The sequence below is a fragment of the Pipra filicauda genome, unplaced genomic scaffold (genome assembly GCF_003945595.2).
Source record: "Pipra filicauda isolate LSUMZ 115617 unplaced genomic scaffold, ASM394559v2 scaffold403_size635245_pilon, whole genome shotgun sequence".
Taxonomy (NCBI): domain Eukaryota; kingdom Metazoa; phylum Chordata; class Aves; order Passeriformes; family Pipridae; genus Pipra; species Pipra filicauda.
Window position 1 is genome coordinate 320056 of NW_024104536.1, and position 18015 is coordinate 338070.

An 18015-nucleotide genomic window follows, 5' to 3' on the forward strand; every position below is an offset into this window, starting at 1 on the left:
AAGCTTTCTGTTATGGATGTATCCAAACATGATATTTAGACTACTAACTCTGGATGCAAAGACAATAACACAGTACCTAATTATGCTTTGTACTTACACTACTTTTCCAAATGCTGCTGTCAACAAGAAAACAGTAAAACTAAATATTACACTCTTCAACAGAGAGAGAAATGGAGGCAAGAGCAGTCATAGACAAAGGTCAAGAAAGAAGCCTTGAGTTGAACTTGACAGTTTTTCTGAACCTAAGTCCATTTTTTATGAGAGCCCATGGTTCACTGCAAAGATAAAAAAGGCCAAGTTTTGCTTTTATAAAGAATTTAGAATGCAAGAAAGTGTCAAATGAAGCTGTCACACCTCTAATCCACTACTGGTTCTGTAGGAAAGGTGACATAATAAATAGGAGGGGGAAAAAAAAGCACCAATAAATTTGTCTTCAGAAACCAGAGTTCTGAATAATGTTTTTTATATGCCTGTTGCAATCTAAAAAGCACTTTTAATAACAGGTGCCTGGTACCTGGGAAAGCATAAAACCAGATCTTTTCTGAACATGGCCAAAGAAATCTACTTTCAAATGGAAACACCCCAATTCTATATTATCAATTATCAATTATATAATATCACGTGGTCTGATATTGTCCCTATAATTTCAATAGTTAAATGTCAATGGAGGTCTCAGAGCTAGAACCAAGGAAAGGGAAACATGACACCAAGTGTGTCAATTTGCCCTGCCAGTCCTATAGATACAGACAGACAACTGTGACCATTGGAAAACTGGGGCAGAAAAATGCCCCCAAATGGGAGGGCAGGTGAAACAGAGTTTTTTATTCTTTTTCCTTTAGTGATTTCACAATTCTACTTCCAATTGTGGTGCATCAACCCCAGCCAGCAGCTAAGCACCCATCCAGCTGCTCGTGCACCCCTCATTCCCCCCTGAGCACAATGGGGCAGAGAACAGGAAGAAAAAAGCAAGAAATCCTGTAGGTTGAAAGACAGTTTAATATGTGAAGGAAAGAGAAAAAATCCAAACAACCAAACAAAAATGAAACCAAGTGATGCAAAGGCAGTAACTCATCACCTCTCACAAACAGGATGATGCTCAGCTATTCTCTGAGCAACCAACACCTTGGAAGTAACCCCTCTCCTCCCCTTTCTTCCACTATCCCCAGTTTCTCTGCTATGCTTGATGCTGTATGGTACAGAATATCCCTTTGGCCAATTCAGGTCAGCTGTTCCTGCTGTGTCCCCCCTCCTAACTTCTTGCCCACCTTCAGCCTGTTTACTGGGACAGGTGGGCGTAGGGGGGAAATGAGAAAAAGTTCAGCTACAGTCAAAACATTGCTGTGCTACCAGCACTGCTGGAGCCACAAATCCATACTGCAGCACCATACAGGCTGCAATGAAGAATGTTAACTCCACCCCAGGCAGACCCTGCTCACCAATGTATAGGGTAAAAAAGAATAACCAAAAGCTTTAAACATGCATAGAGAGGACAAGCTGACAAGAAATTTCATGTTTTAAGTGCACACACTGGGCTTGGCACTCTCTCAGGACTTCCTTCCTGAGCCTGCTGCAGCACTGACGTTGTAGTAGCATAATGGGAGCCATTAACTCCTAGAGGTGAGACAGACCAGGCTGGATTGGGTTGATTGGTCTTTCATATCTGGAAGGGTACTGTCCCAAAAAAATACTTCCAATGGAATGTCTGCACTCATAATTCTGGAACCATGTATGTTACCAGAGGCCAATTAACTCTTTATGGCCACAATACCAAATGGGGCAGGACATGACAAGAGATTGAACCTCAAAAGCACAAATATTCCCTAACCTAAGATTGCCCCATATATGCAAAACAATAAAAGGGGTCATTTAAAGAGGCTGAAAAAGATTTTAAAGTTGGAGTATTTCGGTGTGATATGAATGACTTCCCTCTGCAAATTGCTCAGTCGTACTCTGGGAAGCTGAAACTGTCACAGAAATTAGGCAAAACAAACAGTAAACTAATTTAGAAAAAATATTTTATTCATAAAATGACTAAACATTGGTGCATGGACAAAATATCTTGGAGCTAGATAACTTAGTCACTGAATACAACATTCAGAATAATTTTGTTCATCCTTTTATGCATCTTTTTATTGTAAGAGTTAAAAGATGGAGTTTTAACAGGCCAGCCTACATAAACAGGCTCTCTCCTTCTCCTTTCCTTTTTTTTTTTTCCCCATTTGGATACCGTTTGGTATGTATTTTGAGAACACAAGAATTGTCACACTAGGTCAGATGAACCATTCCAGTACCTGACTGTTTTGCCAAGAGCAGTTGTTTAAGGAAATCTACAGATAAGCGAGGCAGGTATGGAATAAGACACTGGAATAGTCTGGGATATCTGGGATAAGATATTAAAGGATCACCTCCTTCTAACTCAAGAGCAGTCCATCCCAATAAGCAGGAATTGAGGCAAAAATTGCAGGAGACTTCTTTTCTGATCTTTGGCCTACGAACTTGGGCCATCCTGTTTCCCTGCACAAAGGAAGGTAAAACTTGCTGGCAACTAAGCAAATAATCCACTCCAAAACCAAAATGGTAACAGCTTCTGTGTCCCATGTAAATATGTTATCACTCCCATGGAAGGCAGCTGAGCATCCACAACAGAGAACAACAGTTTAGAGCAGCTGTATTGACTTTCTACAAGTATCTTTCACCTCCAGCAGTTTCTGCAGAGTCACTCATCACACACTTTTTTGAAGTTGAAGGAATAATTATTCCCAGTAACAAAAACACTGTCAGTTTAAAAAACCTTATATACGGTGTAGGAATACAGAAATTGCCTTCCCTCACAAGCAGAAAGGTAAACCTTAATGTGGAAACAACAGAGATGAGAAACATATAAGTTTTACAAAAACTAGATTTTATGTTTTAAAGTTGGACCTCTAACTTCACCAAAACAGAGAAAATAAAGAACTTACATTAGTATCCATGACATTAAATATTTCAAAATATTTGCTACAGTTGTGAACTTTCCTAAGGACATATACATTGCTACCAAACACTGATAAAGGTGTTTTGGCAATGAAGACATCATAATAGTCATCCCAGCTGGATGTCAGAGGAGTCACAGGTAACTCACTCTTAGAATGACATCTAAGAATGTACTGGATGCAAAAGTGAACTCTGTCTTTGGTTTTGAAACACATTCAGATATGAAGAATACACAACACACACCATATTCTTTTGGATTGCCAGTGGATTTTTTCTAGAAGTCACACCATTGTGTGTGTATCTGTACATATTTCTGCTGAAAATAAATTTGACAATAGTTTTCAACTGTATATTCATTCTTCACATCTTCAAAAAGGCAACCTATAAAAGGAAGCAGAAACAATATTCTGATTAGTCTTTACAGTGTAGGTAAAACAAAGATGTTTCTTTGTATCAACAGAAATTATATATTATAATAATATTTTTACCTAATAACACACTAATGCAATAAGAAAACATAGGCTATATTTGAGAGCAGTGTTACTTTCCCACGTCTTTTCTACCTAGTAGGTCTCCTAAAAATTCCCAAGCTTTCTTTTTGCTCAAGCACTGCAAGGGTTGCTGGACTACGTATCAAAAATTTTTTTTTCCCCAGAATAAAAAAGCACAAGGTAGTCATCTCATCTAACTTAAAAGGCTATTTAATAGTATTTTGAAACTAGTTAGATTAAATCTTGGATACATTCCCTGGTCTGTCTGAATACTGTTTGAACAGTGCCGTCACTATAAGTCAAATCCTGATTCCAAAGTCACAATGAAAAGTCCAAAGTCATAATGAAAAAATGCCTTACATTTTAAAATGACCAGGAACCAAAATCCTACCCTAGGAGAGAAAACAAATACTTGTATACAATCAGAAGATAGCAAATGAGGTACCTTTTCTCTTTAGTGGACTAAGTCAACTGTGTAAAAGCTATTTAGAGGGAAGGTGATCTATCAAATACAAGAGACCTACAGGATTTCTGCTGTCCCAACTCATTCGTTCTTTGTCACATCCATGCAGCAGTTTCTCCTGTATGGTTTTGGTTTTGGTTTAGCTTTCTTCAGGACCTGCATGATACTAACGCAGAAATTAAGCTAGCTGACTGGAAACACAATCACACATCCAGATTCTTATCTGCCAAGGAGATTGCTTCACATATTGTTTGCTGATCACAAAGACAGAAAAACGGATGGACAGGTTCCATCACAGAAGGGCACAAAAGAAAAGAAAGAAAAAAAAAGTCTACCAGGTTACACAACCGTCTTCTTAAAATATATAACCTGTTTCTCCTACCCCATGAAAAACAGACCAAAAAAAAAATATGTGAGATAAACACTTCCCCTTTGTTCTCTCCAAGACCTTTCAACAGTCACTTAAGTGAAGATTCAAATTACTATCAATTACCACTTTGGATTTTCACAGCTGACCCTCAATCACCACTCTACTCAACACTGTGATTAAAGAATGCATGAAACATGATCAAGCAGAAGGAATTGAATAAAAGCATAAAATATCACTGAGTGGAGTGTTCAGAACAAAGGGTAAAACAGAGTTAAACCATTCATTTTGAATCCTATGCCCAAAGTATGTTTCAGAGAGTGAAAAAAAATAAAGCATTTTTAACATATCTAAGAGGCTTCTCAGAGAATCAGTCGTAAAAAGGCCCATGTCTAAATAACATGCCCACAAGGCATAAGTGGGACATGAAAATAACAATTCTTGGTTAAGAATAGAAAAAAACCCCATGCAATCTCAATTCCTGAACGCTCTTTTGCTACTCCAACACTAACAGCAATAACCTATTAGAAAGCTGCGATGTTACTACATGGAAGGCTTTGTACAGATAACAAAACTGAGATCCCTTAAAGCTTCCCCATTTCCAAATAATTCTTTTCTTCTTCCAAACTGGCACTAAAATTCACTTGAATTTTCATGTCTTAGATTAAATATAAGGAAGAAATTCTTTATTGTGAGAGTGGTGAGACACCGGCACAGGTTGCCCAGAGAAGCTGTGGATGCTCCATCTCTGGAAGTGTTCCAGAGCAGGCTGGATAGGGCTTTGAGCAACCCGATCTAGTGGAAGGTGTCTCTGCCCATGTCAGGGGAGTTGGAACGATTTGATCTTTAAGGTCCCTTCCAACCCAAACCATTCTTATGATTCATGTGGAATACACATTTTCAGAAACGTCTCTAGGCAATGCTGGCCAGCAAACAGCTGGCTGGCCAGGGTGAAAGTCTGCCTGCTTTCCCATGAAAATCTCATCTCACTGACATATTTCCACTGAGTGTTTTCATTCAGCTCCATCAGCATTTCCCAACAGTAAGCTGCAACATCAAAAACATTTTTGTCAGCTCAGCTAAGGGGTGTCGTAAAAGCTAGGGACTACTCATCATGTAGGGAAATTTACCCACCATGCTAAAGACCCCCACCATCAAAGACATAAAATGAAAATCAATATGCTTGCCACCTTTCTTATGATTTAGTTGCTCAGATGAATAGAGGCAGATTCATAATTAATAGCAAATGTAAAATTTTACCTATGTGGAAGAATCATACTCGCTAGGGATGAAATCCTGGCACCAATTAAGTAAAAAACTAAACTTACATTGACTTTAACAAGGTATGAGATTTGTCCTTGCACTGCAAGGAAGAAAAAGAAAGATCGAGATAAACAATAACCATTTCAATACACAATATTCAAAATTTTAAGCAGATTTTCTACCTGAAGTTGCAGACACCTTTGCTACACAGTTTTGAGGTACCATTAGAGTGAATATATTTGTTTAACTTGACTACTTGCTATATTTTATAATGCATTAAACACACTTTTTCTCTCCTTTGAGAGGATTATTTGCAACATAATGTTTCCCTAGACTGCCAGGTTCTCTTACTGCCCAATAAATTGAAAAATAACAAAAAGAATCATTTATTACTGTCTGTATTTATATTTACTACTGATGTGAATGAAAAGAGCACATTAGATCACTTCTTCAGTTGACATAGCCAACAACAAAAAAAAGATAATATGTGGAAATCATATGCTGCTTAGCAAACCCCTGCAACTCATGAAAATATTTGAGACCAAAATCAACTGAAATCAAACCACTTTCACCTAATCAAAAGTTCAATATGAAGCATATAAAATATTTCTTTATTATACTGTTACTGTAGATGCAGTTGCATCTCTGAACAGCAATAAACTGTATCTTCTACATAATAAATCAATAGCTTGGGAAAGTGGGACTAAGTGGTTTTCCCCCAGTTCTCCATCTTTCAGGATACTTTCTGTGCAAGACAGACAACTACTGACCTCTTCCAGCTCTAGTAGCAATGATTTCAGCAAAGTCTGCAAATCCAGTATTTCACTGCTACTAGTGCACTTTGAAAGAAAAATAATGTGCCAAACAGTTATCTCATCTACAAACTAAGGTTTATCAATAAATTCAGAAACAAAGTCAGTTCTCTAATCAGTTTTTTTATTGATCTTACCTCAGCACATTGTCCCCTTCTTAAAGCATTCAGGGTAGCTAGTATTAATCCACTGTTAGGAATGATTTATGCACTCTACGATCCATACTTCTATGATAGGAGACATTGTTTTTTCATTTCCTCTCAATTATTTCTGAAGATTTTAATCTTACTTTATCACAGAGTATCAAGTGCATCTCAGCCCTCTACCCCATTAGTTTTCCACAGAGCCAGGAGCCGCTAAGACCTCTGGATAATGAACAAACATAAACTCCACATTTTCAAGTAGTTTTAGAGATAACAATACAGAGGGAGCACCAGAGCACCAGACATATGAATGATATATCTTACAAAATCATTTCTTCGGTAAACAATAAAGCAGCACCAACTTTGTTAAAATCTCTCAGAGTCAGGACAAGTTAAAAAATCCATGTTGTGATGTTCAGTTTTAGAAGGTGTGCTCTCTTAGCTTTTCCAGGAAAATCATGGAATCACAGAATGGCTAGGGTTGGAAGAGACCTTTAAGATTATCTAGCTCTGAACCCACGCTGTCATGGGCAGGGAACCTTCTACTAGACCAAGTTGCTCAAAGCCCCATTCAGCCTGATCTTGAACACTTCCAGGGATGAGGCATCCACAGTTTCTCTGGGCAGTGAATGGGTAAGTGCAAAATGTCTAACTGTTAAGCATACCCCAGAGTACATCAGGGTACATAGGAATGGTACTGAGGATTGAGAAAAGCATCCTGACAGAGAGTGTACTTGAGCAATCAAACTTCTCAACAGGTTGTCCAGATGAGTTGTGCAATCTTCATCTGTCTTTTGCATATTTCAAACTCAAGTGCAAACAGCCTGGGGCATCCGGCTCTGGCTGACTCTGCCTGTGCAGTGTGGCTGGATGGGGCAGTCTCCAGAGTTGTCCTCCAGCCTCAGCCATTCTGAGACTGTGACATTTTTGTATTTATACACAAATGTATAAGTGAAAGAGATAAGTGAAACAACAGTGCTGTGCTGGTGAAAACTCTTTTAATATAAGCTACAAAACCAGAAGCTGGCAATAGTCTTTCCTCAATAGGAAGAAGGTAGCCATGGGGTTATAGGTTTCTGTCTTTGTGAAACCTTCTCATAATGCTTTATTTCATCAAGTGTTGATTTAGACATAAGGAAACACTTTTTTTGGTGAAGGTGGTGAGACATTGACACAGGTTGCTCAGAGATGGAATGTCCCATCACTGGAAGTGTTCAAGTCAGGTTGGATGGGGCTTTGGCCAACCTGGTCTAGTGAAATATGTCCAAACACAGAGGAGTAAAAGGTGAAAGAAAACAGTTGTAATTTCAGAAAATATTTTAAAAACTACAGAGACCTAATGAACTCAGGAGATAAAAGAAGGTGGTTCCACATGGCAGGAGTTGGTGAAAAGAAATCTCTTCTACCCAAGTGGTAACACTGGGTGAGCAGGCAGAGCAGATGACTGCTGTAAGAGATGGAGGAGCGTGACAGAGGAGGCAAAACAATGTACATTAAAGAAATGCAATCTGCAAATTCAGTGTGTGCCATGTCTTGTGGATCTGATGGTACAGGAAACACAGCACTAGTAGAAAATTTTCTCAGCTAAGCAAAGTAGTTCAATCATTGAATCAGCTGCAAGAACCAGAAAAGAAGCCAGATTCTTACTTCCACAAAACAGGAAATAACTCATATGCCAAAAGTTGCATTCCCATGTTATAATGCAAGTTTTTAAAGTGTTCTTAAGTTTTTATTCTCTTTAAAGGAGACCAAGTGAATGGTGCATAAAAATCCCTGTGTGTGTCTCTCAAAAACAATGCATGTCTCTCCTAAGAGCTAAACAAAAGTATGTAGAAGGTAGAGAATTTCTCTTCAGTTTCAGAGAGGGAATTGTACTTCTGTTTACTCCTGGAATAACTATAAAGGAAAATAGTGGGTTGAAAGTAGTTATGTATGCTTTGGTTTCAGCAGAAGAAAATGAACCTATTAAATCTATGAATGCTTCCTGAAATATGACTGCTCTGGTTTCTCTTTTTTATTGCACAGCAAAGAATAAAACTCCACCACCAGGCTCAAAACTGAAGCTTAAATATATAAAAGACATTCTACTGTTGTCTTTGAACATTAGATTAATTTTTAAACACTACCACACACAGTTCATAAAGCTACATTGTGTTTTAGAAGAACACAACTTACATGGCTGTCTCAAATCACATCTACTGCAACACACAATCTGTACATAAACAGATACCCATGCTTTAATCCGGCACATGTGCTACTGTGAAATCAGGAGTGATGGAATGACTGCAGAGGAAATGTTGATTACGCATCAATACGGCTACAGCCTACAATCAACATCAAATGCTGTATCTATTTCCATTCAAGGCTGACAGTAACCAAGCAATGCCATGCCATCCATGTGCATAGGAAGAGAATAACCTACCCAAAAAGGCACAGACAGCTGTAAGCAGACCTCTGCTCCTAGATCCAGTTGTGCTGGATGACATTACTCTCACAGGCCCATGGTGTCCCTGTGCTACAAGTTACCATTCCTCTCTCCCCACAAAACACCATTTCAAGCTTTCTGCCTAGTGTCTAGTGAAATCAGACTGATACACTAAACTCTGGTCTGCACTAACTGAATTGATTTACCCTGGAAACAAGAAAGGGAGGGCTTGCATTAACAATTCCGCTGGCAGATAACAGGGGAGAGACTAATCTCTGGTGGAAAAGAGAGTGAAAAGCTGAGAATAGTGGTTTTTTCCACATATATAGCTGGATTTGGAAGATAACATATACTCAAAGACTCAGACCAGTCTAATTCACATACAGATTTGTATAGCCACAAAAGCTATGGCTAGTGCTAAGTGTTATGGTTTAAGCCTTAATAATTATAGCTAGTACAACTGCTCAGGTCGTTGCAATCAAGTACAATCAAGATACCCTGTACATAGAATACCTTGAAAAAAGAATCAGATATAAACATGTTTGTGTGAATATAACTGATCCTACATATCCCCTATCCCCATAGTTAGTAATGTACGATACCATAAGAGGAACAACGTGCATAAACAGACAGAGGTGGCCATAACCCTGCCTCACACATTTCTCATGCCCGTAACATAAAGATAGATCGGCGAATCGGAGGAATTAAAGCATCTGCACCACATGTAGGTTCCAGATCTACAAATATTTGATTTCTGACAAACTCTTCTCAAAGTTTGGTGTTGCCACAGCTGCTCAAAAAGGGATGGAGGAGTTAGAGGAATAAGGTCTTCCCTAAGGTGCAACAGTGCTCCTCCCATTCCTGCACCCCTACCAGAAGCAGACTCTTACCATTACCCTGTGGATTAGCAACTATTGGCAATGGCTGATTATAAACTGCCATATTAAATCTTAGAAGTTCACCTGCCTACCCATTCAGTACAGTTCATATATTTATTCTCACCCAACAATCTGGGATCAAGTCTGCTGATACACAAATAACCTGTTCCAGAAATACATTTTGGTACCAGTGTGAATGAATGGACACAAAGCAGATGGCATTAGATGAGCAGAGACGTGAGAGAACATTAACTGCTATATTTACACTTGCTCCCACTGAATCCACAGACCCATAAAAAAGCAGCTGTCTTTTCCAGACTTGAATGTTACCAAGCCGTTGCACATTACCCCTAGATCTCTGGGGCTGCTCTGTGAGAAAGCAAAGGCATTTTTAGAGGAAATTGGAGAGGAAGGCAGTGTATTCACTACTTGAAGAATGAACACAGCCAGAGACAGAATCACAGAATTATTAAGGTTGGAAAAGAACTCCAAGATCATTGAATCCATCAATCATCTGACCATGTAGTATATACTTGCCCTAAGAGAGCCTCCTGGTAGTCTGCAACTCCCTGGCTATATTCCAATGGCAAACTTGTCCTCTGTTATGCTGATGTTTAATTTTTTTTTCTGTACTCTAAGCTCTTGGGATAATAGCTGTACCTTAGGTCACTGGGTGCCTGTTTCCCCTGTGGCACAGAGATCATGTAAGTAGACTTGGTTGCTCTAATATCCCCTCCACAGTCAATCAATGGCAGCCACTTATCATGACATGTCAAAAATAATTGTTTTGGGTTCTCTCGGATAGGGAAAGTTTCCTAAGATGCTTTAAAAGCCATGCACTGAGAAGCCTGGTTTTGAGTATGCAACAGAACATGAAAAAGTGTTTTATGTAATTACCCTTCCTTGGCATTTTTGGACTAAGCAAACCAAGGAACCATCAGCCTGTGTTCATAGCAACAGAACTTCATATCACTAGGCTGGTAAGTCTTAAATAGTTTACTACTAAATTAATTGAATTACTACTAATTCAAACAGAAATGTGACTGAAGGTCAATGTCATCCTGGCCTGTATCAGGAATAGTGTGGCCAGCAGGATTAGGGAAGTGATCATCCTTCTGTACTCAGCACTGGTGAGGCCACACCTCATGTGCTGTGCCCAGTTCTGGGCTGTCACTACAAGAAAGACACTGAGGCGCTGGAACGTGTCCAGAAAAGGGTAACAAAGCTGGTGAGGGTTCTGGAGCACATGTGCTACGAGGAGCAGCTGAGGGACCCGGGGGTGTTTAGCCTGGAGAATAGGAGGCTCAGGGGTGACCTCATTGCTCTTTACAACTACCTGAAAGGAAGTTGTAGCCAAGTGGAGGTCGGTCTCTTCTCCCAGGCAACCAGTGAAAGGACAAGAGGACATAGTCTTAAGCTTCACCAGGGGAGGTTTAGGTCGGACATTAGGAGGAATTTCTTCAAAGAAAGGTTGATAAGATATTGGAATGGGCTGCCCAGGGAGGTGGTGGAGGCAGCCTCCCTGGAGGTATTTAAGGAAAGGCTGGCCATGGCACTAAGTGCCATGGTCTAGTTGACATGGTGGTGTTCGGTCATAGGTTGGACTTGATGATCTCAGAGGTCTATTCCAAGCCAATTAATTCTGTGATTCTGTGAACACAAGTCCCTTGAAAAGGTCATTAAAACAATACTACAATACTTCAGATTGACTGAACATATATATTTGGACAAGCTGAGTTTCAAATATTTAATCAAATAAGAAAGTATACTTCAGTATAAAAGCCTTCATGACTATCACTAGTATGCTTGAATTTCAATGGAAACAGAAACTAAAATGCATCCAGAATATTTTCTCAGCCAAACATAGCAGCATTGTGCTGTACAGGACTATGTGGTGATGGCAATAATGAAATCAACAGAAGCACATGTTGTGGAACTATGTTATCCTGACAAGCAAATACCCTGCAAATTCCACTGAGGAATAAAGGCATGTGGAATGGCAGCTTTGCAATGTAGCCCACTAATGCCTACAGGGCTCAGATTTGGGTGTGGAGGAGAAGACATTTTTTGAAGGACTCTTACCTCACTCACAGAAGGTCAAGGTCATTCTTTAGCATATATATCTGCATGGAATTTCACATCTCAAAGGCAAGTTGCTTCAAACAGCTTTAAGGTCTTAGAGGAGATATATTTTTGGTCAGTGCTACACTACCACAGAAGCAGAGGAACACAGGTGGCAACCAAAGTTGGGGAGAACCTGGCTTCAGCAGACCTATCATCTGAAGAGTCAAATTCCCCAGGGAATTTGGGGAAGGCTGGGGAAAGACAAGTCCTCTACTATACAATGTGAAAAGCACTGTCCACCTGTCAGCTTCCCTATCTTCAACGTGGAAGAAACTGTTTAGAATATCACTCTAATAAATTACTTTATTCTTCTATCCAAGCTGGAGAAAATAATAAATATAACCAAAATGACCAAGCAGGAAGAGAATTAGAGTCCTTTCATTCAATTGCTAGTAAAATTAATTGCAGCCAAAGCAAGGACTTATTCTTTTAAATATGATTTCTCAATCTGGTAATGTCACTTCAGGATTTATGAAATAAACCAGTCTATAAATCAGCACTCATTCTTTCAAGTAATCCTTCCTAAAAGTATTCATTTCCTATAAGAACAAAACTAGATTTGAAATGTGACAGAGATAAATGAGAAAAAGTAAGAGATTCCTCTTAAGACCCAGGTTGTGCATGTGTACTGCAAACTATCTTTTTGCTAACATAACAGTTGTGTGCTGAAGCTTGCCAACGCTTTAGAGGGAAAACCATATGCAGCTTGCAAAAACAGTAGAATATAAATCTCCGCATGTTTTTATTTTATATGAAGACCACCAATTTTTTTAAATTTTAGATCAAGTAGTTCTTTGTGTGAAAAAAAAGTAAAAGGTTTTTTGGGTTGGTTTTCTTTCAGGATAAGATGGCTATTAATCTTTCATTTCTTTACATCTAGAAGTATCAGAACTTCATGGCTTTATTTTGTTTTCTGCCAAGCCTTCCTCATTAGCCTGTACTATTTTTATTTCCACCGCAGATGTTACTTCTTGTGGTCCCCATCATTATGACAAGCACAGAAAAAGCAGTATTATTCACCTTTGTTAGTCCTACATACACTTTCTCTCTTGAATGTAAACCATAGTGGGGGATGTAACTTGGTATTAATGTTGCATTGCAATTACTGATACAAAGCAAATCAGGCTAAAAATTCCATGGAATTCAGGGTTGTCTTAGTCAACCAGACGATGTTTGGGTTTTACTGTAGTAATTACCAAGCCAAACTTCAAACTAATCAGGCAATTGGAGTAGCACATATGTTCCTGCATCAAGTGGTTCAAGTGGTTTTAAACTGCTATAGAAAAGACATTTCTTCAAGCACATACATGCATGGGCAACTGGGAAATACACAACAAGCTAAAACTAAACAAGGCTCTGAAAGCTGCTGTGTCAATTTACAGCATGCTGGCTGTATTCTAAAGCTAGAGACATGTAAAGAAATTAATGCTTGGCAGCCCGAACAGAAACATAGGATGCAGCTTCTAAAAACTTCTCAGCCTTGCCGAAAGGCGTGGCACAAGGCTGAATTAGAGAAGGACCAGTTTGCCACCCTTTCGAAGACCCGCACTCCAGTGGGCCATTTCACACTCACACACACTCCTACTGTCACAGCAGGATTTATTCCAGGCTGATTTCCTGGAAGTCATGTCAGTTTAAGCTTTCATTGGGTTTTTGCAGTCCTCATACCACTAGATTACTCTGCACTCTTGGGAATCTGTTTCAACTGACCAGCATCAATAATACTGTTGTATCATTCCCAGGAAAAGAAATATGACACACTGCTACTGCTGTGGTATGCAGCAATTATACCTCTTGTCGTACTTCAGCAATAAAGAAGAAAAGAATGAAAAAAGCCCTGAACAAGGGCACTATACATAGTCCGGTGCCTTAAAAAAGAAAGGGATGAGAGGGGATGCATCACCACAGGTCTGAACAGAGAAATTTTCTTGACCATGAAGCAAGTGAATTGTACCTAATTCCAGAAGGAATAAATAGGGTCGGCTAAGGGGCAACAAAATCTCTCCCTAACAGTGAATCATCTCTCTCAAAAGTAAACTGATAAAGAATGGCGCATGTCAGGTGTGAGATAAGAGCAAAGACTTATGTCTTTGATTAGATGTTGGCTCATCCAGATGTGTAATGTTCTGGTCATTTGCTTGGCTGTTGCTCTCAATTAGATACTCTTTGGTGGTATTCTCTGCAACATAATTTATGAAGAATCCTATCTCACCAAAATATCCTGTTACTGTATTTCAATCTCATTACTCCTACCAGTTTCTTGCTTGTGTTTCTTGTCTTTTTTCTCCCCAACTCCTCTGCCCTTTATAGGAAAAAATAGCAGGCTAAGATTATTTCAATTTTAGAAGTAATATGGTAGAAAACTAAAGAGAATAAGGAATTGAACTGGAAACATAAGAAAAAAGGAGGAGAACGTAGTATATCTTGCTAAAAACTGAAGTTTTTAGAGCAAGCATTTGCACTAAATAAAACAGATGTAACTGGTGTGATGTATTATCAAGGCTATCATACAAGCATCAACTAAAGAAATTATTTGGGTTTCCCTCACACTCTCCATAACTCTCAATGTAATAGCAATACAGTTACCTGCAGGATTCAGCACTGGCAAGACACTAGAGACATTAGATATTAATGTTCTAGGTCAATGCATCTTTGAATTTTAATTAAATGAAAATCAGACTTTTTCTCTTTGTCCAAATTTAGGTACCTGTTCAGAGTCTGTACGAGGCCAGTCATAAGACAACCTTCTCATCTCTTACACCAAAATGCTATATAAAACCCCAAAAGACAGGTAAAACTGACACGAGAAATTATAGAGCAGCACCAAAGGTCACCTGCTCTGTCTTCATATTGACTGTCAGGAAAAGCTATATTAAAACTACTGTGGTAAGGTGCTTTACAAAGAGGCTGTGAAGAAACAAGTCAACCACTTCTGGTTAATACTCTACTTGCTGATCGCCTGGAAGGAGAAATTGCAGTTTAATTTTGGTTTTGTCTTTAAACTGTTAGATTTATACATAAAAAGAAAATCTACCAAACCCTGAAAGCTAAGAAATGGTCTATCATCTTCATTTCCTGCAATGTTTATAGTTAGTTATGTCACAGAAACCAATACACAGATGTAAACTGGGTTCGTAAGAGTCTCCCTTAGCAAATGTTACATGAGCAAAGCACACTGTGATGTCATGTTGAAACTGCTGGGATATCTTGTCATGTATGCAATATTGCCACAGTGTAAGACATGGCCATCTCCTGTGTGCACATCCATTTTTCAACATGCCAAACCCAAACACTACCTGACATATGATTTGAAATAACAGTAAGAGGTGGGGAGAAGGCAGAGTGAGCATGACATAGAATGGATGAATTAGAGAACAAAAATAAATGATATCTTCTAATCAGAGGTATTTGGTTATATGCTCACATTTACATGCAATTCACATGGCCCAAACAGCCAAATCTACCATAACTGGAAAAAATGAGGTAGAGGAGATTAAACGAGAATGTGGCACTGTTAAGTAACATTTTGAGACTAGATAGGCTGAAGATATGTCTTTATTAGGCTATCTTTTGAAAACTTTATGGAAAAAAAGCAAGTTTGAAAAATTAGCTGCCTAAATTCTCTTTGCTTCCTGGTAGTTAAAACTGGAATGAGAATAAATACATCCCTGCATGAGGTATGAGGATTAATTTGTTTGTGTATATAAATGGGTATTTAAGTATCAACTACTATTTTATTTTTAACACTTTATTGGGACTACTGCATTCCTACCAGAGTTCTGCTTTTGGCAAGAGATTAGAATTGAGTTAAAACAGGAACAGGTGTTTAGAAGATGATATGGCTGTAATAAAAGCGCTAACCAAGAAGACGAAGGAAAAAAATAATTTATATAAGGCATTCATTTTTATCCTGTGAAATAGAGAGACAGGCAGAAGAAAACATAAAGGCACAGCAACTAATAGATATTTAGGAAAATGTCTTTGCTTCCTATGACTCATTCCCAGGGGGACAGAGTCTGAGCAGGGTGGTCCTTTGGTCCCAGGTCATGCCATTCTTGTACAATCTCATGATACCTATTAAAAGGCCAGGCATTCAACAATACTGGTTGGGTAATAAAACATTTTCAAAGCCTCTAAAGGCTGTCGGAGTTTAAGGCCACTCTTGGTAAGATCTGAGCTCCTAAATTATATCAGGTATTTTTACAGTGTGGATTTCTGGCCTCTAAGATCCCTACAACCATTACTAGGTCAAGCTGATTTTTATTTCTAGGGATTGAATGCATTATTTTGCCAGCTGCAATCGGAACAAAAGCTGCAACCATCCATTTCAAGGCTCAAACTCATGAAAACAGATGTTTTCTTGGTAAAAACAGTTCTTGACCTTGAAGCTTTATAAGAAAATACAATATTTACCATTTTTAGAATACTTTTCCCTCAACAATAAGATAACTGAAGATAAAATCTCTCATTTTTTTTTTTGAAAGCAGACTGTGCTCAAACACCAATCCTGCAAGTTAAACCTCTTTGCATCAAGCTATACTATTAATTTCCTACAAAGTAAAAGTAAATGAAGCAAAGGCTTTTAAAAGCAAAGACTTAAAGGAGAGTAGGTGTTGCAAGATGTATGAGGTTTATTATTACTTTGTTTATTGCCATACTCCAGACGGTGTCTTATAAGAGTAGGACATGATGTACAAAATTAATAAAATTTAACTACGGAAATACTGGGAAGACTCTCCATGGGCAGCACGAGTCCTCGGCTCTGGGAATTCTCAGCACGGTTGAATCTCAAAAGTTGAAAGTTAGACTGAGGATCTCATAAGAAACTAAAATGGTTGTCTAGACTATATTGAAGTCTCTCATGTCTTTCCCTATGGAAAAGCTTGCCTGTAGAACAACTGATGGAAGAAATGTAGTAATGTAATTTCTGCATGCTAGATGTTTTTTTTCCTGGTACTATATGATTCTTGCATTTTAAGAAGGTTTAATACAATTAACTTTGACTTCAGTACAGTTAAGTTGCATCCTTTCCAAGTATTTCTTGTCAGCAGTCACCCATGAGAGAAAAGTCTATTAAATTACCAAGACAGTAAGAAAGATTTTAAAATGACTGATGACAGAGAATTATCTCCTTGAAAATAATACTGAAGAAAACAATTTTGACCTGAGACAAATTCACATGTCCTTTTGATTCTAATGATTTCATCAACAAGAACATGGTTATTCAGAAGCTGAACTTAGGCCTGTATCATTGATTCCATACACACATTGGAACAGCTCTATTGTCCAACGGAGGCAATTATTCACGTGGTGAAGTGCTTATGGGAGTCAAATCTAGACTAATAAATGGCTTATGGGTGCTCCTGACAACCATCAGACAATTTTAAATACTTACTCTCTATCAGGGCAGAACTGGAAAATTTTGATGAATACATCAATTAATGGTAATTTCTGAAGGCACCGTAAGAAAACGAATTGGCCTTCCAAAAGGAAGGGCTGTACAAAGAACCAAAGAGATTTTAAGTTGGAGCTTGTCTAATTGATGATATATGACATCTGTGATAGCAGAGCACTAAATTTAATGAAACACAAGAATTCCATGTGGTCCTAGCTATAAACTACAAAAAATACTTCAAGTCTATGGGGTAAAAAACTGATCACAAAGGCTAGGACAAACATCTGACAGCACAGGATACAGAGCTAAACCCTTTCTGAAAGAGTCTTTTCATCAGATTCCTATCCCAGCATGTTAAAAGAGCAGCAACAGTGGGAAATGCAAGTTAACACTCTCGAGCAGAGGTCAGACTGACCACACTCTCTGGTATCAGGACAGCAACCTCCACTGCAGGGGTAGCACTAACCTTTTGAAACAATGACCTTTTGCATACCATAGCATCACCAGAAGATTCTGAATCTCAGAACCCTAATATATTTCTTCTCAATAAACCATGACTATTCAAAAACAGGAAAAAAAAATACATAAGTATTTAATAATTCAAATCCAAACACTCATTCCAAGTACAACCTTTTTTCCTCATCAAATGAAATATCAAAGATTATACAAGAACCTTAGTAG

At 38.5% G+C, this 18015-nt stretch overlaps 1 protein-coding gene across 3 annotated transcripts in view; it reads right to left on the minus strand.

Annotated features, from left to right (window-relative positions):
* Positions 1 to 1998: 1998 nt before the first annotated feature.
* Positions 1999 to 18015, minus strand: part of UBE3D (ubiquitin protein ligase E3D) — an 81989-nt gene continuing 65972 nt past the window's right edge. Inside the window, exons 10-11 of one of the 3 annotated variants that reach the window (XM_039385324.1) lie at positions 3825 to 3856; positions 1999 to 3354 (exon numbers count right to left, since the gene is read on the minus strand). In XM_039385324.1, the coding sequence (XP_039241258.1) occupies positions 3342 to 3354; positions 3825 to 3856 (45 nt within the window). In that variant the 3' untranslated portion in view covers positions 1999 to 3341. The other 2 variants (XM_027743210.2, XM_039385323.1) reach the window with 2 other exon arrangements.